This window comes from Gobio gobio, assembly GCF_949357685.1.
Source record: "Gobio gobio genome assembly, chromosome: 4".
NCBI lineage: Eukaryota > Metazoa > Chordata > Actinopteri > Cypriniformes > Gobionidae > Gobio > Gobio gobio.
Window position 1 is genome coordinate 35,231,239 of NC_137100.1, and position 27,967 is coordinate 35,259,205.

Sequence of the window (27,967 nt, forward strand, 5' to 3'; positions counted from 1 at the left end):
TGTTTATTCACACATTTTGATCTTTGTGTTTACAGAAGTGTCTTAGTGTATATTGTGAGTATATTTTTGATGGCTGTAGGAATCCAAAAGATAGGAGACAGGATTGAATAAATAAAGGAACAAGAAGGGTGTGACAAAATTGGCAAAGGAACTGAAAGGAAAATAGAAGGAAGAATGGGAAATTGGATGGGAAGAGTGAGAAGATGACAAATAGGTTATTATTCTAGTATGTTTATCTCCGGCTCCTTCCCAGAATGCATTGTGTGGACAGTGTCAAATGATATAGCCCTTACAAGATGCTACAGATGGCTGCACAAGTGTGTGTGTGTGTGGGGCCAGTTTTGCCTACATTGTGAGAACCAAATGTCACCAGATAGTAAACCCCTGAACATTACATAATCTTTAGATTGTGCTATCACTCACCAGAACACTAATCTAGCACAGATATCTGACAGTGGATAAAACTACACAAATAATTCAAACTGATGAACAGATGAGAGGAGGAAGTGATGAGGAAAACACAGTCAGTTTAGACAAAGATATATGAAATAACCCAGATATCCTAAAAAAAAGTTCTGCCCTTAAACTTTAAGAACTATTTTCATCAATCACCGACCTAAAATAGCCGTCTGAAACCAGGACGCACAGATACAACCCCTCGCTGTCTCATATACACAAGTTCATTACAGCATCCCATTCTGAAATTTGTAGTGTACAGGTAGTGACATTGATGCTGTTTTCATTAATACTATGAGCCTGGAGACATGCGCTGCATGCTTCACTCGCTGCATAGCTGTGACTTTGATACAAACTCAATCTCTGACCTCATTAGAAAGATAGAGTGGCAGAGGGATAAAGAGAAAGAGAATTAAACAACATAGAGAGAGAGAGAAAGTGAAACAGTTTGAGGCTGTGCTGTAGATGAATCAGGTCAACTGAGATTTAGCAAGATGAGGCGTGAGGTTTGTTCAAATGCAGATTCATGCATTCCAGAATCAAAACAACTGGGATCTCGAAGTGACCACACTTATCCCAAAAACTTCATTTCATGTATTTCGAACGACTGAAAACCATATCAATTCATTCAACCCTACCATCTGTGTCAGAAGGCGTGTTTAATTACTAAGAGCATTTAAGTCACTTGAATGTGTGTGTCCTATATTTTAGGCACTTTTGGGTTTGGTACAGAGGGACTTGCTGACCTATTCAAGCGCCTTTCTAATTATGCTAATTAAGACTTAACAGGGCTGAGGCCTGCAAATTGTCTCATGAGGATGAGCTGTACAGTCACAATAATATGAATGTAATATTATTAATAACACATATATTTATATTTGAACACATATAATACCACGCAACAGACTGTGCAGGTTACATAACCAAGTTATGTATTTTTTATGTTAAAATATCACTTGCCCCACCTCTCTCTCTCTCTCTCTCTCTCTCTCTCCTCTCTCTCTGCAAGTGGAATAAGAACAGGCTATCAGAACATGAGATGTTTCTTGTTGCTATGCAACCGGTATATGGGATGGTGGGTTATTCTATGCTGTGTATGGCACTACATAACCATTCAAACACAGATCCATCTGCATCATTGGCACAATGAGGTAATACATGTGAGATCCTTAAATAAATGCGAGACAGACGATTGTCATTGGTCCAGCTCTCTGAAAGATGTTGCAAATAGAACTGTAATTAGAGAAGAATAAAAATTGCGCATAGATTTAGGTTTATGGAAGTTGTTTATGATCAATATGAATTCAGAAAGCACCACAATGAGCAAGTCTTATTTCAATGCATATAGTTTATATCTCGATTTATATTATAAGATTCAGACGATATATATGTGGAAAATTATACAACGGTCCTCAAATTTGATACAGTGTGTTTATGTTTTCCAGGCAGACTGTCAGTCTTTGCATTAAAGGATTAGTTCACTTCAAAATGAACATTTCCTGATAATTTACACACCCCCACGTCAACCAAGATGTTCATGTCTTTCTTTCTTCAGTCGAAAAGAAATTAAGTTTATTGAGGAAAACATTCCGGGATTTTTCTCCACATAATGCACTTCTATGGCAACCAACGGTTGAAGGTCCAAATCAATGGCGTTTCAAAGGGCTTCAGAGGGCTCTGCACGATTCCCAGACAAGGAATAGGATCTATAGCGATACCATCAGTGTGAACTCTGCTATTCTTTAATATTGAAAACGAATTTTAGAACTATATCTTTATCGTTGTCTTCGTCCTTGGTGTGAACGGTCCTTAAGATCGGTTTTAGCTACAGCTTTTTATTTTTTAGAAAAGATTAAAATGTGGGTTTTGTAAATTAAGTAAAATATCATAAGATTTACATTTTTACTTTTCTGTCATCTCCATTTTAAAGTCAGACTGAAAAGTGTGTGTGTGTGAGAGTGTGTGAGTGTGTGAGTGAGTGAGTTAGAGAGAGAGAGAGAGAGAGAGAGAGAGAGGGCAATAAAACATTTTTAATTCAAAATTCAATAACTGATGTGTGTGATGCACAAAGTATATAGATTTTTCTACTAATGGCTGAATTTACAGGATAACAACTTATTGGCTGCATCCGAGATCGCATATTCCCTACTATAATAGGCAAAAACCAGTAGGCCACTAGGTCTATGTGACAAAAGAAGTATGTCCAAATTCACAGTACTCATAAAAGTGTAGGCAGAAAGTACCCAGATGACAGATTATGTCTGGCAAAATTCTTAAGAGTGCATACGATGGATACTTTACCATCCCGTGATGCCACAGGAGAGGATTTGTGAATGACAGTGACGTGAAGGCAACTGATGCATGGTAGGTCACATGATAATGACAACATGTCGTTTGTAGTAGGCATACATCCGGATTACATTTATACTACACACATTCAAACTATATAGAACATATTTTTAGCGGTTACAAAGTAATTATTTATTTAAAATAAGTACCTACTCAAGAAAGTATGCGAGAGAGCAGGTGATGGAAGTGAAGTGGTCACATGACAATGCCAACATAGGGTATGCCTAGACTGTGCACTCATATTATAGAAAAGGGGTTTTCATGTACGTATATTTATGTACAAAAAAAATAAAAAATTTAAACAGTTAGATAAATAGTAAGTGTGACATTATAAATACAACATTGTTTCCCAACTTGAAGGGTTAGTTCACCCAAAAATGAAAATTCTGTCATTAATTACTTACCCTCATGTCGTTCGACACCCGTAAGTGTTATGAATCAGCGAGTCGAATCATGATTCGGATCGCGTGTCAAACCGCCAAACTGCTGAAATCACGTGACTTTGGCGATCCAAACCGCTGAATCGACTCACTGATTCATAACGCTTCGAAGCTTCATGATGCAGTGTTTTTAAATCGGTCATCACAATATAAGTCGTTATTTAGGTTTTTTTGCGCACGAAAACTATTCTTGTCGCTTCATAAAGTTATTGTAGAACCACTGTAGTGAGATGGACTTTGTAACGACGTCTTTAATACCTTTTATGGGTCTTGAGAGTGTAAAGTGCATTGTGCCAATGGAGGCCTTTCTCAGCCATCGGATTTCAACTAAAATCTTCATTTGTGTTCCGAAGATGAACGGAGGTCTTACAGATGTCGAACGACATGAGGGTAAGTAATTAATGACAGAATTTTCATTTTTGGGTGAACTAACCCTTTAAATAGGCTATTAATATTGGATGCATATAAACCTGAAGAAGAACATTTTCAATTTAAAATTATTTGTGTAAGCAACTTTCACAATAAATGTATGCAAGCAGCTTACGTACTGTGTTAAGAAAACTGCCTTACAACCGAAGTGAGCGAGATAAAGGGGACTATAGTAAGAAAAACTCACTAACGATACAAAGCAAACATATAGCCTACAATTCTGGAATGTATACGGCAAGAAAAGAGAGAAACATTTAACAAATGAATCAGTTAGAATATTCGAATCAGGGTATCTTCCGTCCATTCCAAATCCGTTTTCAATTAAAAAACAGAAAACCAAAAAAATCGTTGTTCGTTTTTTCAGAAAAATTAAAAACGAGATTTCGGCTTTGATTTTTCGTTTTTCGTTCAGAGGTTGAAAAAATGAATAAACAGTTTGAATATTTGATTTCTACACGTGGGCGGGAATTATACGCCCCTTTCTGCTGATTGGTCAGCCGAAGATCAAACTATTCCGTCATCAGATCTTCCTCAGTTCAGCACAGCAGAATAAAAGTCATGCGCTGCTACTATATTTCATGTTTTTCTCATCAACAACCAGACTAATGAATGGCTCGACACAACCCATACCGGGGCAGAGCCTAGACCTGTCTAGGCTCTGCCCCGGGACGGGTTTTGTCGAGCCATTCATTGGTATAATACTTTCTTCTGTGTAGATTCACCTCTTTGCATCAGCTGGCAGGATATATGACGGCTGTCATAGCCTACCTTGGTTAAGTAAATAAATAAAATAATATATATAAATATTTATATACAGACAACCGGAGAACAACAGAGATATTAAAATACATACTCTTTTATTTTATGACTTATGCCTTGTGTTTTATTAAAATTGATTATAATTGATACCTCAAAAGGGTGCTTGTGTACAGCGCAAGCTGCTGCACACTCGCACACAGGACTGCAACACAAGATTTTCATTAAAGCCTGTAATAACTTGCCATTTCAGTTTGTTTCTCAAACCCTACATTATACCTTCAGTCAGAGCACTTGGAATATGGCACGAGTTGCATATAGCTAGGCCTATGGATGTTACGGCATATTTTTTAAAAAAGGGGGCAAATGCGAGCAGGACATTTTGTGTGTGTGTCTGTGTGTGTGTGTTCCGGAAAAGAAAAGAAGGTAATACGCATAATAACATCAATTGGTAGTTACCCTAGTTCACAAAATTGTGATGGGTTAAACTTAATAAACTGCAGATAAACGCACCAGTCAGGCGCAGACATGTTCAGGAAATAAGCAGCAGTTAGGCCTATTACTTTGAGTTTATTTAATATTGAGTAAATAAATGTCCAATGACCCCCATATAATTAGGCATAACAGTGATTAAGCCCAAAGTTAATATGGGCGGTAATAATTAACACAATTAGCCTATAATGCATCCTGTGCATTTTGTAATAATACAGCACATTTTAGCCTACAATTGACCGTATTTGCCAGAAAAGTCGCACGAGTGTAATTCTCATGACACCGGGTCATGTTGAGAGAGAAACACGCGAGCGTTGCGTTGTAGTAAAATCTACATTTTATTATTAGCCTACATTCAGAAGTAGTGTAAAACCGGTAAATAAAATACAACATTAACATTATAAACACTATTAACACGTACGCTAGTGTATTTTACGTCCCCTCACTGTATGGCACATCCTTAAAATAATGGTATTGAGAAAACAACAAGAATGAAAAAATATAAGTAGCCATATAACACAAAATATACATAGAAGCCTATATAAAAATAGTCTATATATTGTGCCATTTATTACAAACAACATTTAGTTTAAATACCAAGCCTAAATGAAATTATTTGAAACTGTATCGACGTTGGGCTTGTTACTCGTGCATCTTTAATTCGGGCCAAAGTTTCCATATTTGCAATGTAACATTTGGATGCTATTATAGGCCACTATTTATGTAAAGAAGGCTTCGTATTTCAGTCCAGTCCCATACTCGTATAGGCAAAATCAGCATCTTCACATGCAGAGATATGAGTTTGGATTAACAGCTGACTGTTACTGTGAAAGTACTGACTGGCACAGCTTTCATATAGTAGAACAGACTAATTAAATTTTGCAGAATAACTTTTTATATGTTTGGTTTTATTTTGATAATGAACAGGCAGCGATGTCAAGTCAGCAATGCCAGAACTGATACGTTATGTGAGCGAGCGAGTCGCCGGCGCTATCACTTAATTTTTTCCTTATTGGAAGCAGTAACATATTTATTTTATTTGTGTACATTTAAAATGAGATACTACAAAATGTCATGCCTTTGAAAAATAAAGAAAACAACAGGATGCGCTGCTTTAGCGCGTCTCGGTCTCATATGAACATCTCTCTGACGCACAACAGAAACATGAACTAAAATAAAGCGAATACTTCCACGCCTACTTTAAAAAGTCAACATTTCGATTATTTGACGTTAAACGCATTATATAAGTCACCTATGGAATAAATCACAGCATGTTTCATGATAAAATAACGTGACTTTACAGCCCGGAAAATATGGTAGAATATAACAAATTATTTCGCGGACCCCCTGGCACTTTGCTGGTCTAAAACCACTGGTCTACACAGAAGAGAGCCCTGTCTAGGCTCTGCCCCAGTACGGGTTGTGTCGAGCCATTAGTTAGTCTGGTTGTTTGATGAGAAAAATATGAAATGTAGTTGCAATAAACGCGTTAAGAATCCGTACAGCTGTAGCAGCGCAGGACTTTTATTCTGCTGTGCTGAGCTGAGGAAGAACTGATGACGGAATAGGTTGATCTTCGGCTGACCAATCAGCAGAAAGGGGCGTATAATTCCCGCCAACGTGTAGAAATCGAATATTCAAACTGTTTATTCATTTTTCTACCTCTTAACAAAAAACAAAAAACCAAGCCGATTTTTCGTTTTTCTGAAGAAAAAAAACAAAAACCGATTTGTTTTTTTTTCCTTTTCTGTTTTTTAATTGAAATTGGATTTGGAATGGACGGAAGATACCCTGATTTATTCGGTAGACTTTATCCATTTTTGCTTTGTCTTTTTATTCTCTGAAATTTTCTGGGGACCCCTTAGAACCTTCTGGAGGACCCCTGGGGGTCCCCGAACCCCAGTTTGAAAACCCCTGTTCAAGAAAATGCTTTTTTAATGGTCACAAAGTAAGTTCATCAAATGCAGTACATACTTTGTATGTGTAGTGAGTAATTAAAGGATTAGTTCACTATTTTACTCACCCCCATCTCATCCAAGATGGTCATGTATTTCTTTCTTCAGTCGAAAAGAAATTGAGTTTTTTGAGGAAAACATTCCGAGATTTTTCTCCCCATCACAGACTTCCATAGCAACCAAAATGTTGAAGGTCCAAATCAATGCAGTTTCAAAGCACTTCGAAGGGCTTCAGAGGCTCTGCGCGATCCCAGGCCAGTAATAGGGTCTTATCTAGCAAAACGATCGGTCATTAAAAAAAAAAAAGAAGAATAATATCCGTTTTAACCTAAATTGCTCATCTTGCGCTGCCAATGATTGCGCAACCACGTCATACAGGTCACACAAGATGTAGGCAGAAGTTTACAAAGCACTCGTGCGAAGACTAATACAAACGCCCTTTAGCAAAAAAAAAAAAGGTAAAACAACGATGTCGGGAGATTTTGAAGTTGAAGATGGAGTGTGTAACGAGGTTAGTTCTTGTGGGAAGAAGGATGTGGGAAGAAGGAGGCGGGAACCGGCGAACAATAGAACAAACTTTAATAAAATAAATGAACACAAAATGAAAGTAAAAGCGGCAGCCCCTCACGGACGACTGCCGCGCACGTACATAAACAAAACGTAAACAAAAATACAAATCATAGTCCAGGCCTGGTCCTCTCTCGTCCTTCACTGTCGTCGCTCCTCCTTTATACTCCCGTCACTCCTCCGTGAGACACGAGTCCGACGGCACGCAGCTGGCGATCATCATTACTAATGACCGCGGCCTCGTCCCGTTCTCACGGTCCCTCAGCCTCGCTGCTCGCCACAGAGTGTTTTTTGGTAAAGGGAGGGCGTTTGTATTAGTCCTCGCACGTTCGCTTGGAGCGGTATTTCCGCCTACGTTTTGCGTGACCTGTCTGCCGTGATTGCACAATCCATGGCACGTCACAGAGCAGCGCAAGATGAGCAATTTAGGTTTAAAAGTATATAAAAAAATTTTTTGGAAAATGAACGATCGTTTCGCTAGATAAGACCCTATTCCTCGTCTGGGATCGCGCAGAGCCTTTGAATCTTTGACTCTGCACTGATTTGGACCTTCAACATTTTGGTTGCCATGGAAGTCTGTGATGGGGAAAAAAATCCTGGAAAGTTTTCCTCAAAATTGTTTTATTTATTTTTGGCTGAAGAAATAAATACATGAACATCTTGGATGAGATGGGTGTGGGTAAAATATTTTTAATTTTGAAGTGAACTAATCCTTTTAAATCATTCACTCTAACAATTCATACCAACACATTCACACACATCTTTAGATCTGAGTTGATAGCATTATGTTTTGGAACCTGACAGCGACCAGTAAAATAATCTGACAGACACACAGGATAATTCCGAAACTGACAGCAGTCCCATTGAATAACACCTATTACCAAAAGATATAGAGCTACAGTTAGATAAACAGATTGTCAAGCTGAGGCTCTTCTATATACCCGATTAAGAACCATGAGTCATAGGCCTACACTGTGAGACAAAGATAAAGTATTTCTGAGCTGGAGAATGACTCACAACCAAAGATTTAATCGCATGCTATACTCGGGGAAGAAGCTGAAGCTGATGAATGAAAGGATAAATAAGAAAGGTAACTAAACTTAAATTTGAATATGTCGTTTCAGTCAAACTGTTACTAATATCACCTCATTTTCACCTATTTCTTTTTAATAGCATCCCAGTGCAGACAGTTTGGTTCACCTTGTACCGTGGCGATGGCTCCCTCCAGCGGCTAAACTGATTTGGAGTAGTTGATTAACATAATGACCTTGTGTAGGCCTACTGAACCCTACTGAAGTCCAAATACTTTGCAATTTTCGTCAAGTGACTGGAACACCGCTTTGTAGCTGAGGATCCGTGGCATTTTATATCCCTTCCCACATCATTACTGCGTCCTTGAGCAAAGCAAGCACCAAACCCCTGTTGTTTCCACAAAACCCGTCTCTGCAATTAGTGTAGTGTGAGTCACTTTACATAAGATCATCTGGCTACAATTCGACATCTAAATACAAATTCAAAGAATGATAGTGAGCAGCGATCAAACAGACACATGCATATCGCTAGTTCATAGAGGACAAAGTGTCTTGATACTTCTATTTAACATGCAAATCGAAAGACATGAACGTGTCCTAACATTCAGTGTCACAGGACCTTTGGAGACAGTGCTACAGTCTTCCTTTCATAGTCCGACAGGTAAATATGTTTATTAATTATTACGTTTCGGACATAGCACTATACCTGTGACTTTAAAACAAAATCTGCAATTTGTGACATGAGTGTTATTACATTTTTTGAAGACATAGAGGGGTGATAGAGGGGATTTAGCCTACATATGGTACAATGAACGAAGAACTAGGCTATTACAGAAATCCTACAATCTGAAATGTAAGAATAGGTCTAAAGAAACATATTTAATGTTCACTTATTACATGTTATATATTATGATGATATGATGTTGAAAAAAAAAAACATTCTAAGACTTTTAAATCTTAAGTTGTTTAGCTCTAATCAGTATAATTCAAAATTATACTTACCCTTTTCACATTTCTGGGTTTCTCAGAAGCAGAAGTCGTCATAGTTGGGTAAACTTCTATAGTGGAGAATGAGAAACTACATTAAATATATTTTGCATGTTCCCATTTGCTCAAATAGCAAATGAAAAACTCCACAACAGTGTTTTCACAACTTTCCAAAAAAAGGAAAAACATTGAGAGATTGATAACGGCAGTCAGAAGAGAGAAAGATGTCAATTTTACTGTTGCTCCCACAGCCGCTGCATTAGACACACCCTCACAGCAGTGTTAACTAGTTTCATGTAATGCAAAATACAAAGTATAGCGTTATAAATATCCATACATTTAAAAAACATATACAATTTTTTTGCAGGATTTAAGATGCAGATGACTCGTCATCACAGTTTGTGAAAAGGGTCTATTCATGAAGAATATCCATTCTTAATATGTGTAAAACAAAAATTGATATATGTTGAAAAATGTCTTAATATGCCAAAACAAAAAAAGATTAAGACACCAGTGGACTGTCGTTTTAATGCACGTTATTCAATATATGACTAAGGAACAAATATCAGACCACAAAGCCCAAGTTTGCATACAGATATTATGTATCTGCATCCATCTGTTTTCAGCATTTGCTAAATCAACCTAAAGATACTACCTGATACTACTATCATTTTTATATGAATGAGTTCTTTAAAACCCCTGTAAAATTCACTTCAAAATCAAATTTTATTGGTGAGTTTAGCTGGATATATAAGGTAACATTTAAATTAAAAAGTTAAAGCTTAATTTATAAAAAGTCCTAGATAGCAACACATTCTTCTGTCACTTATCAATGTCAAACTATAGTTTGGTTAGATAAAATAGAACAGAAGAGAAAAATCATCATTCTTGATAACTAAACTAAATTCCTCAACAGCACAATCAAATATGAATTAACACGTGGATGCTTTAAGGGGGGGGGGGGGCACTCCGTTTCAGTCAATCTCGTGTAAATCTTGAGTAGCCTACCTATAGAGTAGTATTGCATCCTTCATATCTCCGAAAAGTCTTTAGTTTGGTGATTGATCATATTTATAAAAGAAAGATTGGCCTACTGTACCGAGTCTTTCTAGCGTCTTTCCGAAAAGAAAAAAAAAACCGAGCGGCTGGAGGCGTGTCGTGTGGGCGGAGCTAAACAACCACAAGCGTGCGCAGCTATATTGTTGAGAGCGTCTGAAAGCTGTTACATCCTAAACGTGGAAAAGAAAATGTTATCCTAAATAAACCATGACTATCAATCAGATTCAACCACACATATATGATCCAGAATCTGATCCGCAGGCTGAAATTGAACAGGAGCAGCAGCAGCAACTACTACAGCAGGTCGTCTCTATGTGGTATGTAGCAGTTACTGTAAAGCCTTGTTTAAACTCGCCGCGGCCGCAAGAGCGCGAGGGTGCGCGCGGCAAAAATGACGTCAACGCGGAGGGGGCGGTCTCGCGCGTTGGCTCCGCAAGACCCCATTTCGCCTGGCGGTGCGCAGCGCATTTTTTGTAACTCCGCGCGCACCTCCGCATCCGAAGATGTACGATTTTGAATCGACTTTGTCCGAGCTGGTGCGTCAGTACCGGCACATTTATGACCATTCCATGAGGGATCATCGCGACAGCCAGATGGCACAGAATTCATGGAAAGTTTGCATTGATCCATCCATCCGTCCACCATCCATTCCTTTTGTGAATAGGACTTTAGAATACATTTGCATTAAGCACCCAGTTGCACTTGTCTTAAGTAACTGCTTACATTTTCAAAATGAGCCTACACTAACTGAAATAGAACCTTTGATAAAATAAGGCATGTTTTATAAAAAAGTAACTGTACAAAGAGGCTTCATTTAGTAGGCTACATTAGTTTACAAGACACTTTCTGCAGCATTTATTGTGCTTGTTTAGTGCTAATTTCAGAATGTACAAACAAAATCAGAAATTAGTTGTCATCTTCAGTTAATGCACTGTGAACTAATATAGTTTATATATATATATATATATATATATATATATATATATATATATATATATATATATATATATATATATATATATATATATATATATATATATTAGTATAAAAACCATCTGCAAAATTTGGGGGAATGTACTTGTACTACGATCAACGAAACTGTGGTCGAGCCCAACTTGTAACTGTAGGCAACACATTTTTGGTTACTGCCAGACGCAAGAACAAGTAGTGTGACGGGCAGTCTCTCTTGTAAAGTTACGGGGCTCATGTGGGTTCGTTTATGTTCCACGAACGGCTCGCGGGACGCCATGTTCACCTGTTCCGGACCGGTAAACTACTTCTTCGCTCGTGCTTTCGACGGATTTAAGAACAATTACTCCAAGTCGCCCCCTGTCGTTTCACAGAATACTACAACGGCGCGCGCGTCGACTATAAACGCCTCGTCCGTTTGGGGGAGGAGCGCGCTCAGTTTGCGGAGCTCGCGCTGCGGAGCCAGGCGCGAGTATAACAGGGCCTTTACTGTATGTATTTGCTTAGCGGCTTGTCATGCGCGAGTTTTACAACATTGTGTTTACTCATGGTTTATGAGGACATAAACCATGTGGTGCACTTACACGCCGATAGCTAATAAATCAAAGACATTTTTTCTGTTTTACTCACCGCCTTCTTCCAACGCATGACCGTGAACCATTAAAGGTGCTCTAAGGCAAGTGATGTCACGATTTGGAAATCATTCTTGTCGGCTATTGGCTGGAGCACTGTTTGTTATGTTTCGTGGTCCAGACTGCCCACATTTGTTTTTGTTGCAGTTTGTGGATCTTAAGCGGACTACAGAGACCGTGTTTTTTTTACAGTGTGTTCAGGGGACAGGCAGCTAGCGGATAGCGAGGAGATGTTTGCTGTATGTGTCAAAAAATGTTTTGGCCTAAAAAACTCGTGACATTGCTTAGAACACCTTTAATCGCTGGGACCCATGGGCGTCGGAAGCAAAAAAAATGTGGGTGGGTCCTCAGAATTTTTTTTACTGGAGTAGATGCCAATTACATTGAGTACAAATATACCGCTTTACTTGGTAAACGTATAGGTCGGAAAGACAAAATTACGTAAATCAATCGATATTTCATTGAGAGCGACAGTAGTGTAGGGGTAAGACGCACGGCATCTAGTTTTGACACAAATCGACCCGCGGTTCGAGTCCGGCTTTCGCCGAAATCAATTTTCTCCGTTTTCCCATCACATATCAAATCGGAAAGGCATTTATTTTCAATACAAATTAAGAAAATATTAGAAAAGTGGAAATAAAGCGTCTAATATGTGTTTAATAATAAGTGTTTATCGATTAGGGTTAGGTAAACAGACATGTGCTGAATGTTAAGAGACGATAAAAGTGAGTGGGTCCAATATCATTGATCGTAAAAAGTGGGTGGGTCTTGTCCCACCTACATACAATGGTTCCGACGCCCATGCTGGGACCACTCCATCTTTCAGCATTAGACGAGCTACAAATACGGAGTTGAACCGGGCCTTGTTTATAAAACGATCGTCGCCGAAATGCAGGGAACAAACAAAAACACTTGCACAACTCCGTTGCTGCTCCGGAAAAACAAACTCCATCCACTGTCCCATTAACGCTGGGTTCTTTGGGAAGCTTTACAGCCCTGACAACCAAAATCACACTTCTTTGGTGACGTTGATTTCGTGAAGTCCAGTGACTGCAGCGCAGCCGATGACTTCCCTAAAGCCGAGCAGAGCGCGTTAATGGGAGAGCGTATGCTCTCTCGCTCTAGTCGCGCGAGCGCGCCCTTCCGGGAGAAGAGCCCGTACGGCCCTTGCAAAGGACATTCCGTCCTTGCTGACGTCACGTAGACCCATACTCGAAAAAAAAACCTTTCCGATACTTAATGCAATTTATTCTTAAAAGAGATGGAGTCACTGAAGAAGTCGTTAATGTTAATTAAAAATAAAAATAAAGAAATTTTGTTACATTTTTTATGGAGGAATTCTTTATATCGTAATGCCCCCACTATGTTTACTAAACAAATTTTGAATGTCAACAGGAAAAAGAAAGAAATATTTAGCTTGTTTTTTTTTTGTTTTATTTTAATTTTTTTATTTCTTCTTGTTGTTGTATATATTTTTTTTATTTAAAATGTTAATTTGATTGATAATATGTGATATCTGTCCTATGAAGCATTCATGTTGTATGATGGATTTATTGTTGCGTTCCATTTGTTTCAATAAAAAAATAAAATAAAATAAAAAACCTTTCCGATACTTATGAGAAACCGGAAGGAGTATTTTTGCCACAGAAATACTCCTTAAAACATCAAGCTTTTTTTTTTTTTTTTACTTTGTCCATGTTTACCATGGGAATCCAAGTCTTTAACAGTGTAAAAAACTCAGTATGCATGAAACAGCATTTCACCCCCCCCTTTAAAGAGTAATTGTGGGAGTTCTTTTTATGTTCCACACAGGCTACACAAAGACAAGATGTCTCCCAGATATGTCTGTGCGCTGATCATCTACACAGGTTGGTGGTGTCACATCACAGTAAATTCATTCAAATGAATCCCTTTTCCTTCTTACTGATCTATTTAGTATTTACGTTCTTTATGTAGGGGTGACCAGTGTGACTGGACTGCTGGCATCTTGGGTGATAGGGTACGAATTTTATATATCCTTGAAAAATATGTGACAGTCTAGTAATAATTCTACATACTGACAGGTTTTCTATTCTTATCTAGGGTTGAAAGAACTGAGATCAAACTGAAGTCTTCCATAAATCTATTCACAATCAGCTCAGATGCAGCTCAAACAGAGACGACAACATTAGCAGGTGCATTAGCTGTGACTGAAGGTGTGTCGAACACGCAGAAGGCACAAATAATCACAAACTTTCCTGCAACATCTATGGTATCAAGAGCATCATCTGCCGTTGCTTCAGCCGAACTCTCTGAGACAGCAGCAGTAAGTGCAGCTGGGTCAGTGGAAACTACAGCTGGGGGAACAATCACCGTGTCTGAGAAATGTAAGACACCCATTTTACCTGTAACAAAAAAGGCAAAAACTCTAGAAACAGCCAAATCAACTCCAAGTGAAACAGACGGAGCACCAAATTTCATTACCAGTAAATTGAAAACTTCAAAAATTACATCTGAAAATAAAGCAACAACATTTATAGATTTAACTGAAAGAAAACCGGCACCAAGCACATTCATAAATAGACTAAAAACAACAGGAAGAGTGCCATCTAAAGTGGAAACAAGTAAAACAACCACAGTCAGACCACAAGAATCTACTCGAGCTATAAAAACTTCAAATGGCCCTACAACAATAAATGGGACTACTGGTATAAATCTTATAACTATGATTCAAACAGCTACTGGAGCCAAAGAAAAAACAGTGGGGAAACGATTAAGTACAGCAGGTACAGGCATAACAATAAAAGGCAGACGTGGCCAGGAGGAGTCACCCCTGACCCATGATAAAACTCTGTATTCTGCCATCATTATGGGTTGCATCCTAGTTATATGTGCCATTCTAGCTCTTATTGTGTTTACAATGGATTGTTATGGGGGCTAAGATACTTAGCTTATACTATACAAATGTTGGTTAATCGTTTCATGGGTAAAAATGTACTATTTGTTTTGGAATGTAAACAACTAATTGAGTAAATAACTAATTAAATAATATAAATTAAAAATAATGAGTGTTGATTTTTCCAGTATAAGGTCTCAAAAGGGCACTACAATGATCATTTATCACACATCATTTACACACCCTCATTTCACTCCAAATTAAGTTATTTTCAAGAATGTTTCAACTGTTTTTTCATATCTTTGTGTATGTGTTTGGCCTGATAAACCCTATGGCAATATCCGAGATCCCTGTCTTTGTGGGGACATCCTTTTGGTCCCCATGAGGAAAACAGCTTATAAATCTAAGTGATGTTATGTGAAAATCTGAAAATGCAGAATTTAGCGGTGAGGGTAAGTAAATGAGTAAATTCATTTTTAGGTCAATTATCCCTTTGTGTTGGTTTTTAACAGTGTGCTTGTAAAATCCATATTTTATACACTTTCTTTATGTCTAAACATGACCAACATCAACAAAATAAACAGCTCAAGCAAGAGCCACAATGAAGTGACAATATTTAGATCAATATAAATCTAACTGCGAAGATTCTCCGCCCTCTAAATGTCCACTGATTGGTGGAATGCCTTGTATCGAAGTAATTAATATAATAATATAACTAAATTTGTTGTTACAGTGATATAATATACAACATTATACATTAATTCTAAAGCAATATTACAACAAGGTAATGTTAAATGTTAATTCAATTCAAATATAGGCTATATTATATTTATTGTCATCTCACACATGGATCTGCATTCAATTAATTAGCATCAAACAAACAATATAATCCTCCAAAAATTCTTCAAAAAGAACACAAAGAATGGCCTTCTCAGCTGCCATAGTTGCAACTCTTGCGTCATCAGAACAGGGTGTTTAACCTATGTGTTCAACGCAGCACCGTTTCCGTTTAAAAAACGTTTTGTTGGTGCTGAACCTAATTTTTTACGATCTATGGGCTGATCGCAGCCCTGACATGGCCATGTTGGCCAGCACAGCAACCTCACAGATGGCCTTGCGTGAGTCTCAATCAAAAAGTCAGTGGACTGACCATGGGACTGACTCCCTGATCAGTGCCCTGACTACTGAACTAGGGAGCTGATTGAGACGCACCCCTTATTTCTGGAAGTTACATCCACAAATGAGCCAATTGCTGTTTGCAGAGCTTCGGGAATTCTACGAGGAATTGACCAATGAGAGAAAAACTCATACCGCGATATTGACCAATCAGGTTTTCGGCTGGTGTTATAATAAGTTTGAAGCCTGTCATCGCTACTGTAGTCTTCAGTTTGTGGCCTGTTGCCACTGCTGTTACAATAGGTTACGTTTTTTCCCCTGTGTAAATAAATATATCGTAAATATGTAGGCTACTACACACTCTTGTGCATCGTCATCATGGCTTTTATACAATGTAAAAAAATCACACAATAAAGCAGGACATATATTTTATACTATACGTAAAAGCTTTCAATTAGCACCGCATCATTCATATACTTTGTTATGAAAATGTCCATTCGTCCATATAAGGGATTTCCTGGTCATAAGCACCAAAAAGTGACAGAGAGCGCCCTCCTGCGTCCTGTGTGAACGAAACATATAACGTGAGACAGTGTGACGGGGGACGAATTTACGTTTTATTAAAGTGCGGGGGACAATGATAATGACACACGTGTACACCAGCGTCCCGGACACATTCTACGAGTTCCATCGCTTGTCGGAGCGGGGCGCGAACCGGAATAGTGTGCCTCTTCTGGTAGCTCTACCACGACAAACGCGCCGGCCTCATAAAACCCAAAAACGCAACATGTATGTGTTTTCTGCAGAAGAAAAAAAGGCATACAAGTTTGGAACATCATGAGGGAACAATACATGATGACTGGCATTTTAGGTCAAGTATCTGTGTTTGTTTTTAACAATATGCTTAAAATATGTATATTTTCTACAATTTCTTTATGTGTAAACATGAGCAGAATTAACACAATAAACAACTCGATATATTGGTTCTTGATCACAAAAATCCACGGGTTGCATTATATTTTTTAAAATGTAAATATATGTTGATCACGTGAAGTAGATCACGTGCCCTATACGTAGATCTCACATGGCCTCGTTGGCGCAGTAGGCAGCGCGTCAGTCTCATAATCTGAAGGTCGTGAGTTCGAGCCTCACACGGGGCAAGAGTTTTTAATCATCACATTGCGAGTGTACCGTCGCGTATTCTTTTTGTTGTTGTTGTGTCAGATATATAGGGTGGGCTGCAAATGCAGTAAACGCACACAGTACTGAGTCCTAGTGTACTACACAGGGACTCTTAATTACCTTCATCTACATCTTGTACAGGCAGAAAGAGACAAACTAACTGGAAATGCATCATAAAGCTTTATATGATATGAAAAAATGTGAGTACTTTATACAAGTCAAAAGTTTTAGGTTTATGAAGGAGCGCCCAGTCTACTGCCTAGTGTTTTTGCCACTAGGCGGAGGAAGAACACTAGATGTAAAAACAAATTTATAGTAATGTGGTGGTTCTACTAACATTTGACCCGCTGAATTATTAATTTTGAAATCTGAAAAGAAATGTCTTCAAAGGTGCTTTGAATTTTATTTTTAAACAAGTTACACCGATACATTTTTAGATTTCAGTTTGGCACGTTGTCTCTCTCTGTGTTCACAGGTTGTTGTTAGCTACTGACAGCCTGAAAACCAGGCACATCATTTAACAAATCTAACAGCCGACCATTTTGTTCATCGTAGCACTATGTGTTGTAGCAACTTTTACTATTGCTGGTAAATCAAAGAAAGCATCTTGGAAAGCTACTGATAGGACCTTGGGAGGTAATTTTGGTTGGGTTTCAAACATAACATATACTTTAGGAAAGAATCCAAGGCACTTCTTCCGGTCCAAAAAAGTTAAGAAGACTTTATTCACATCATGGCTAATCACAATAGAAGCATTAAAAATAGCTAAAACACTGCAGACTGATGTTCAGCCTTCCTCAGAGTCTGTCGGGTACGCTGGTAGGCTACTTGTGATGTGTCGTTCATTATTTCTGTTTGTTTTTTGTGCACAAAAAGTATTCTCGTCACTTCATAAAATTAAGGTTGAGCCACTGGAGTCATGTTGACTATTTTAATGATGTTTTTACTACCTTTCTGGGCCTTGAAAGCGTTTATTAAATAGCTGTCTATGGAGGGGTCAGAGAAATCTTCATTTGTGTTCCAAAGATGAACGAAGGTCTTACGGGATTGGAAAGACATGAGGGTGAGTAATTAATGACAGAATTTTCATTTTTGGGTGAACTAACCCTTTAAGTCTGGGTTGTTTTTTAGTGTGAAAAATAGCTTCTCACAGTTCTGTCTCATACAGAAAGCAAAAAGTATTTAAGAAACTGAGAACTTACACCTTTTTTTCATTCCGTTTCAGTAGAAAAATGTTTGCGCAAATTAAACGGTTTAGAAAACCAAAATCATCATTGCCATCCGTCAATGACTAACTTCATATAAAAACGGTAATGTGCTCAGTGCAGCCAAAGAGAGATGACAACGGCTGCATTATCAAATAAAGAAAACAATGTACAAACAATGTACAACAAAAATTAATAGAACTAAACACTATCAATGGTGAACAACAAACAGATATTAATACAAGCAAAGGAATATCACAAAAATCAAATGATCGTTGATATCAAAATGTTTGAAAAAGGGCAGAAAGCAAGAAGAAAAATTAACCACTTTAAGTCTAACAAAGTTAATCCTTAAAAAAAAAGAAGAGTAACTGAAAAGGCACAATGTAAAAAAATGGAGAGCTATAATAAAGTTAGCCAAAACGTGCTGAGCAGCAAGATAATTAACAAAAAGAGCCCACATAAGTTAAAAGATATTTCATCCAATGACAATCCCTCATCCAACACAACAACAAACACATTTTCAAATGGGTGCAAACAGATAAGGAGGGATATGAATAAAAGTATACAATAAAAGCAACTTAACATATTAAAATCTTACAAGTTAATGATGATTAATTCCCAAAATAAGAAAACGATTAACAGAACAGGAGCTGAAACATGAAATGCTTTTTTGTGTTTGAGGGTAAATGTACATAACTGTAGTTAGACTACATTTGAAGACGTGTATTAGTGGTGGCATATCAAATTTATGTATGTACATGAGAGAAAGGGTGTGGGCTGCGGATGTGTAGAGCCCTAGCGCGTATACACATGTTAGGTTGGCGTGCTACAAATCCCTGTTTACAGTGACATCTGAATGAACCATGAGTGTTAATACAGCGTGCATTCTTGCAGGGGCTCGACCTTGTCCCTCTGCCCGCACACTCGTCAATATCTAGAAGAAGAGAGAGAAATGGAGCCTTAAATGATGTCTGTCCATACATTTACAAGTGATTCATTATGTCGATTTCAGGAGCATGAGAGTTTCAGGCAAAATAAGCAAGAGCTTGACTTTCTGCATTAACACTCACCTGTACAGCGTGTTCGCGAGTGGTCCAGTACAAATCCAGTATTGCACTCGCACATCGTACCTAGATAGGACCGCACGCACCGTCCATTAGCACAGCTACACTCGTCTGAGTCTTCTTCTGAACTGTCTCCCTCTGAACACACGAGAGTGACAGAACGGATCATGAAACACTGCACCGGTTTTGAGTCTTTCTGTTTAGCTCAAGATGAATAACACTCTCAAGGTCACCTGGGTTGTAGGAGAAAGCTGCCAGGAAGTCCCCCTCTCCATCAGACTCGGTCTCCAAATGCATCTCACACAACCTGTTAAAAAGCACTGCGCACACACACACACACACACACACACCAAAACTAAATAAAGAAACATTACTTTTGCTAGTTTTTTGTCATACACAACATGATATATAACGTATAACATAAAATAAAAAATGTTATATTCAATCAAAAACGTGCTTAAATGTAGAATGAATGAAGCTCTTTACTATGTACTACTGTACACCCAAAGCGCTTTACAATCATATCAGGGGATCTCTCCTCAACCTCCACCAGTGTGCAGCATCCACTTGGATGATGTGACTGCAGCCACAGAACAACGGCGCCAGTTCGCTCACCACACACCGGCTATAGGTGGAGAGGAGAGAGAGAGAGTGATAGAGCCAATTCAGTGGATGGGGATTATTAGGAGGCCACGATTGGTAAGGGCCAATGGAGGGAATTTGGCCAGGATAACAGGTTTCACCGATAGACTGTAAAAAAATAGGGACGTAGTGTCCATGACGTCACCCATAGGATTCTGATGAGCAGTTTTGAAGCGCAAAGTATGAACGAGATGGCCGTTGCCATCTTGGCAGCGCGTCATCGCGTGTCATTCCCGGATAACAGAAAATGGGCAAAAAGGCGGGACATTGGCGGAGTTAAAGTGACGCGATGACTTACAGACAGCAGATAAATGGCTATTCACCTCTCACTCGAAGTGGCCACGCCCTTAATTATTCAGAACTTTAATGCTTTATATAATGTAAACGAATGAGTTATAAAATAATTCACCCTCCTCGCAGTTGTCATGAAGGGCAAAATTAGCCGTATAGACCAAAACCACAATTTGTACCAGGCTGTAAACATGTTTTAATCTGCTGTAAAGTTGGGCATTTTAACATGGGGCTCAAAGAGATTCTGCTCCATTCTGGAGCCTGTCGATGAATTTCAGTATATGTCACTTCCGTATTGGCTTCAAGAGAAACTGCGGGAGGTTGCCGCTTGGTTTCACCCCTACTCTTTACAAGAAGTGCCATGGGATTTTTAATGACCACAGAGAGTCAATGCTGTGTTGGATTTATACAAGTCTTTACTGTCATTTTTGATCAATTTTATGCTAAATAAAGGTATTAATTTCTTTAGAATATATATATTAAATGAATACATTTATTTACATTATAAACATTTGAAGTGTTGTGTAAATATCATTATGAATGTAGAATGGAATTATTACACATGAATGTAAATGTAAAACAGACAATTCAACATTGCTAAATGTTTTAATTAATAACTTTATTAATACCCTTAATACCTGACAGTAAAGACTTTTATAATCTAACAAAGGATTTCTATTTCAAATGATCCATTTTAAAACCAGGGTTCCTACACAATTTTCATTTCAAAATTCCATACTTCTCCAGACTCAAATTTCCAGACTTCCCTACAGATTTTTCCGACCATATTTAACTTGTTCTGATAAATTGTTTTAAAATTCAACTGCTAACAAGTATGTTACATTCTAAAGATTTAGGATTGCCGTTTTTGCCTTTTATTAGGATAGGAAAGTAGCTAGACAGGAAGTAAGGTGGGAGAGAGAGGTTGGCGGGATATTGGGAAAAGTCCATGAGGCAGGACTCAAACTCAGGTCTCCCGAAGCACAACATGTCGACGCACTTACCCACAATGCTATTGGCGCCAACAAGTATGTGACCCTCGTCATAATAGATCACTTAACAACAAAACACAATCTAATCTTAATGATTGCGTGCCCCCTCGATATTTTGCTTATTTGATTGTGACGCGAATGCCGTGCTCATTCAACGGCCCAGATTGGATACTCTAGTAAATGTCGAAGTTTTGCTAAAATGGAAGTACACAAATTTATTTTTTAACACTGAGAAAATATCAAACATAACAGTAACGCTAAAAAGAAACAACACTCACGCCGCATCACGCGAAAACGCAATTGTACTCTGTGAATGCACCTGATAAGAGATAAATTGACCGATGTGAATACAGCTGCAGCTCCAAATACTCCATATTCCCTCTAGAAATGGCCTTTATCTTCTCACCAACACTATATTTACATAATTATCTTGGTGTGGTAACGTTACTGAATTGACAAGCTGACGTTAGCTTTAGATCGTTAGCTTTCTAGACTTACTGCTAATGTTAAGTAGTAAGTTAAGTTAATTAAAGGATAATGTTAGACTGACTAGTTCAAATGTTCACCTTTGATCAATCGGTACATTATGGGCTTTGTGACTTGATGTGGTTGGTCTTGGTCCCACCTTGGTCTGGGCCATTAACGTTGTGAGACTTTGTGTGGTGGATGCTGTGATGAGATGACTATGCTTTTGGCCTACCATATGGCTTACAATTGCCGCCTCCCCCATGTTGGAGATGTCAGATGATTTGACACAAAGTTTGCAAATAGCTCTCTTCGTAAATGTTAAATCTTTGGCTAACCAGGCTATATATTTATGATTGGCAAGCCAGCCCTCTGAAAACTTGCGTTTTCCCATTTTGTTTGCCGTGAAGACCACACTCAAATGTAAAAATCAAGGACAACGTTCCAGGTGTTTTTAGTCAAGCAGTTTGAGGTAGGGGCGCTGTGATGGGAACTGCCACCTAACAACATAACCAATCACTGCAGACCTAAACTACAGCAGATCAAGAGTAAAAACCATCGGGAGCGCTGGCAGACTGATCCAAATTAGGCATGTGCCGGTATCAAATTTTCATGTTGCGATTAATTGCTGAAGCTTTTATCACGGTATACGGTATTATCACGATATTGAAATAAGTTGCAAAAAAAGTGTTGTCATACTATAACAGGTTAAATCACTTACTTATAACACAAGAACCAAACATTTAAATACAATAAAGCAATACACAAAAATGTATAAAGTAAACAAATATTTAAAACAGATTAAAGTGCAAAAGAATTATAAAGAACAATAGGTATGCTGAAATGTACATTTAACTAAGATTAATACATGCTTTAGAAGTATTTTTCATTGTCAGTTTGTTAATGAAGGAACTAATGTTAAATACTGGAGCCTTGTAAAGTGTGTGATTGAACAACAGTCAGAACATATTCAAACAATATCTAGGGCATGTAATTTAGTCCAGATTAAAATATAAAATGCAAGTTTGAAAATGAATAGCCTTAAGTCTTTAAGTATTATGTATTAGGTTATGTGATTACTGGGAAAACGGCTGCATTTCTGCTGTTCCGTCAGCGCCCTCTGCTGTCGAAGAATGAATGTGCACTTCAGCACTCATTCCGCCATGTGCTCGGCTCATGCACGGTCTATTTACATCAGTGCGCATTCCTCTTTGATGTGTTTTTCATTTTAAATGGTTGATGGGTAAAGTATTCTTAAAATTCATTCTAAAAATCTGAATAATTCGTTATAAATAATTATTCACGGTATTTTGAAGTGCCCACGATAACAATATTGTGCATGTTCATTATTGCGGTATATCGTATTACCGTTTACCGGCACATGTCTAATCCAAATGCCATGAAAAAAACCCCTGATTGTATATATTATATACATTTAGAAATTCTTAATTTTATATTTAGAAAACAAAATGGGGACAATAGTCTGGAAACATAAATATTTTTCAATACTCTGGTTTATTTTTTCCATATTTTTCCAGACCTGGAAATTACTCAAATCAAATTCCATACTTTTCCAAACCCCATAGGAACCCTGTAAAACATTCTATTCTTCAAAGAATCTTGAAGGGGAAAAAAAGTATCACAGTTTCCACAAAAAATGTAAGTGGCACAACTGTTTTTAACATCAATAATAATGAGAAATGTTTCTTGAGCAGCAAATCGGCCTGAATGATTTCTGAATGATCATGTGACACTGAAGACTGAAGTAATGATCACATCACAGGAATAAATTATGAATATATTTGAAAATATATTCAAATAGCAAACAGTTAAACTTATTACTGTATTTTTGATCAGATAAATCCAGCTTAGGTGAGTATAAGAGACTTCTTTGCAATACCTGAATTTCGATTAGGACAGGTCCGGCACTCTGGGCCCCAGCCTCGACCGTAGTGACAGCAGCACTCGGAGTACGTCACCGTTAGCTCATTCCTCGGCATAGTGCACATAAGATCTTCATCGACCTCCTGGAAACATATGTCCTTATGTGCTGCAGTGCGGTCTGAGAAAGACAGAGATGAGGAGATGATGGAGGACATAAAAATATAAACAAAATACACAGGGTTCACAGAAGAGGAAAGAAATGGAAAAGTAGGTGGAAACAAAGCCAACTCAAAGGCTAACACCGCTAAAACATCTTTAAGCACAGCAGTCATGTGGTCAACCGACGCTCAGAGCAAAAGCTTACGGGCTGCCAAGCCACAGGAAGGCCAATCAAGTAACAAAAATGTTTTCCACCCATCACAAGTCTGCATGCTGATTACTTGTGATACCCACCATCATAGACGCATTGCTTGAGGGCTGCACTGAAGGTGAGTGGCTGCTCGCAAATGCAGTGGAAGGAGCCGGGAGTGTTGACACATCTCCCGTTCCTACAGTAGGAGGGATCCTCACACTCATTCACATCTGAAAGGTGCACCACAGACACACCCGTTACTAAAGAGATATACAGAGAGAAGGACAGATAGAGAGAAAAAAGAAGGAGGAGGAAGACAAGGAGAGAGATACCAGAAGCACAGAGTCTTGGGTGAGAACCAATAAATGCTTGGAGTTATTTCATCTTTACTATTCCAGGAAGACCAGCCAAATTCTCTGCCACATTAAAACTATGCTTTACCTTTTGTGCGTTACATTGTAAGAAGTCGTGACATCTGTCATTATGACGGATATGATCTCGTAAATCTATACTCACCCGCATGTTCCTCAGGTGTGACACAGCTGTTACGGTCGGTTGCCAGAATCCAGGGAGGATTGCAGATGCAATAATAGGAATCTTGGGTGTTTACACAGTGGCCATTTTTGCAATTAGCAAGGTCCTGACACTCATCCACACCTACAGCAGAACATGTTTGAAGCAGTGAAATATGACAATTAAAAGATTACATTCTAACGTAATGTAAACACCTGCCACCAGACAAAATACTTGAGTCTACAATCATTAAAAAACAATAATTAAATAATCACAATAATTTATATTACATTTATAATTAATACAAAAATACATGACCGTTCAAAGGTTTGGGGTCAGTGAGATTTAAAAAAAAAATGTTTTAAGTCTCTTATGCTCACAAAGGCTGCATTTATTTTATTACAAATACAGTAAAATTGTGAAATATTATTACAATTTAAAATAATTATTTTCTATGTGAATATATTATAAAATGTAATTTATTCCTGTGATGGTGAAGCTGAATTTTCAGCATCATTACTCCAGTCTTCGGTGTCACATTATCATTCAGAAATCATTGTAATATGATCTGATTTGATGATCAAAAAACATTTCTCATTATTATCACTATTGAAAACAATTGTGCTGCTTTATTTATTTATTTTTTTGCCATTGAAACCGCGATACATTTTTTCAGTATTATTTAGTGAATAGAAAGTTCAAAATAACATTCTTTGGTAACAATGTAAATGTCTGTATTGTCAATCCTTGATGAATCCATAATTTCATAAAATAAAAAAAACCCTAACCCAAACTGTAGTCTATATGTCCATGTAAGTGTGCATATGGATAATCAACTGTGTGTATATGATTATTAGGAACACCATACTAATACTGTGTTTGACCCCCTTTCGCCTTCAGAACTGCCTTAATTCTACGTGGCATTGATTCAACAAGGTGCTGAAAGCATTCTTTAGAAATGTTTGCCCATATTGATAGGATAGCATCTTGCAGTTGATGGAGATTTGTGGGATGCACATCCAGGGCACGAAGCTCCCGTTCCACCACATCCCAAAGATGCTCTATTGGGTTGAGATCTGGTGACTGTGGGGGGCATTTTAGTACAGTGAACTCATTGTCATGTTCAAGAAACCAATTTGAAATGATTCGAGCTTTGTGACATGGTGCATTATCCTGCTGGAAGGAGCCATCAGAGGATGGGTATATGTTGGTCATAAAGGGATGGACATGGTCAGAAACAATGCTCAGGTAGGCTGTGGCATTTAAACGATGCCCAATTGGCACTAAGGGGCCTAAAGTGTGCCAAGAAAACATCCCCCACACCATTACACCACCACCACCAGCCTGTACAGTGGTAACAAGGCATGATGGATCCATGTTCTCATTCTGTTTACGCCAAATTCTGACTCCACCATCTGAATGTCTCAACAGAAATCGAGACTCATCAGAACAGGCAACATTTTTCCAGTCTTCAACTGTCCAATTTTGGTGAGCTTGTGCAAATTGTAGCCTCTTTTTCCTATTTGTAGTGGAAATGAGTGGTACCCGGTGGGGTCTTCTGCTGTTGTAGCCCATCCGCCTCAAGGTTGTGCGTGTTGTGGCTTCACAAATGCTTTGCTGGATACCTCGGTTGTAATGGGTGGTTATTTCAGTCAAAGTTGCTCTGCTATCAGCTTGAATCAGTCGGCCCATTCTCCTCTGACCTCTAGCATCAGCAAGGCATTTTCACCCACAGGACTGCCGCATACTGGATGTTTTTCCCTTTTCACACCATTCTTTGTAAACCCTAGAAATGGTTGTGCGTGAAAATCCCAGTAACTGAGCAGATTGTGAAATACTCAGACCGGCCCGTCTGGCACCACCAACCATGCCACGCTCAAAATTGCTTAAATCACCTTTCTTTCCCATTCAGACATTCAGTTTGGAGTTCAGGAGATTGTCTTGACCAGGACCACACCCCTAAATGCATTGAAGCAACTGCCATGTGATTGGTTGATTAGATAATTGCATTAATGAGAAATTGAACAGGTGTTCCTAATAATCCTTTAGGTGAGTGTATGTGTATGTGATTAATTATTTGATATAGAAATTTTACTGTCTGTCACTTTTAATTAAATTAATGCATCCTTGCTGAGTAAAGTATTAAATCCTTTAAAAAAATATGTATATATATATATATATATGTAATATATATATATATATATATATATATATACATATATATATATATATACATACATACAAACTGCTTTTGAAACAGATGCCTGAAACTTTTTGAACCACTTGAGAAGAATGTTTCCAAGGTGAAAAAAATGAAACGAGTCAAATTAAATTCAAAATCTAGTCTAGTATAAGCAAGCAAATTATTTTTCTTTCACATAGGATCATATGACTATGACACTATATAAAGCCTTCTGCGCATGTGTGAGCCACAGCCTCGTTGGCGCAGTAGGCAGCGCGTCAGTCTCATAATCTGAAGGTCGTGAGTTCGAGCCTCACACGGGGCAAAAGCTTTTTAGACGAGGTAGCTTTACTACTAAGTGTGACGTGCTCAATTAGAAAGACATACCTGTAATTGTAGGGAAGACACATTTCTTGTTGACAGCATCAGGGACCCAGGGTGCATTGCAGATGCAGTAGAATGAGCCTCGAGTGTTCACACAATGACCATTGGTACACAGGGACTCGTCATGACATTCATCCACATCTACAGAGGGAAAGAGTGAACAAATATTGTTCAAGGAATTCTACAGCGTGTTTCAGCTTGACAAGTATGACAGATTTAAGATTAATTTATGTGTTTGTATGTTAGAAGTGCTGTCATTCTACTGCTCTCTAGTGGCAGACAAAAAAACAACAACCCTTCTTTCTACCACTAGGGGGCAGTACAAGGAAAAGAAAAATCCTTTGCGTTCAACATTAATATCACGTTTTATATGAAAAAAGATTTTTATTTTATTTTATAAAATAGTCTAATATAACAACCACAATTTTAATCACTATAAAATAATAAAATATATATTACAATGCATAAAAATTTAAGTAGAAAAAGATTTACAATGATTATTTAATAATTCACCAAAAAAGTATTATTTTATTGTATTTGTAAATAAATCATAGCATTGTACATAGTGTGCCTATATAGTAGTATAAAGTAGTTTTTATATAAAGTTTATACACTACTGTTCAAAAGTTTATTTGATCAAAAATACAGTAAAACGGTAATATTGTGAAATCTTGCTAGATCTTACTACAGTCTTC

General features: G+C 38.0%; 3 protein-coding genes across 4 annotated transcripts in view; 2 read left to right on the top strand and 1 right to left on the bottom strand.

The window, feature by feature from the left end:
• LOC307124756 (uncharacterized protein) overlaps positions 1-27,967 on the top strand; it is a gene marked incomplete at its 3' end in the record, with an annotated part of 457,096 nt that overhangs the window by 186,144 nt on the left and 242,985 nt on the right. The gene's annotated exons all lie outside the window — the stretch shown is intronic.
• On the top strand, positions 8,618-15,157 carry LOC307124823 (uncharacterized protein). The gene is made up of 4 exons (XM_079814274.1): positions 8,618-9,136; positions 13,935-13,990; positions 14,079-14,121; positions 14,205-15,157. Exons 2-4 carry the CDS (start codon positions 13,951-13,953, stop codon positions 15,040-15,042), a joined length of 921 nt encoding a protein of 306 aa, XP_079670400.1. The 5' UTR covers positions 8,618-9,136; positions 13,935-13,950; the 3' UTR covers positions 15,043-15,157.
• ltbp3 (latent transforming growth factor beta binding protein 3) overlaps positions 17,997-27,967 on the bottom strand; it is a 59,138-nt gene continuing 49,167 nt past the window's right edge. The window contains exons 24-30 of one of the 2 annotated variants that reach the window (XM_079815323.1): positions 27,276-27,413; positions 24,710-24,850; positions 24,295-24,423; positions 23,858-24,019; positions 19,801-19,887; positions 19,574-19,705; positions 17,997-19,437 (exon numbers count right to left, since the gene is read on the bottom strand). In XM_079815323.1, the coding sequence (XP_079671449.1) occupies positions 19,250-19,437; positions 19,574-19,705; positions 19,801-19,887; positions 23,858-24,019; positions 24,295-24,423; positions 24,710-24,850; positions 27,276-27,413 (977 nt within the window). In that variant the 3' untranslated portion in view covers positions 17,997-19,249. Of the gene's footprint in view, positions 19,438-19,573; positions 19,706-19,800; positions 19,888-23,857; positions 24,020-24,294; positions 24,454-24,709; positions 24,851-27,275; positions 27,414-27,967 lie in introns of both variants that reach the window. The other variant, XM_079815322.1, reaches the window with a different exon arrangement.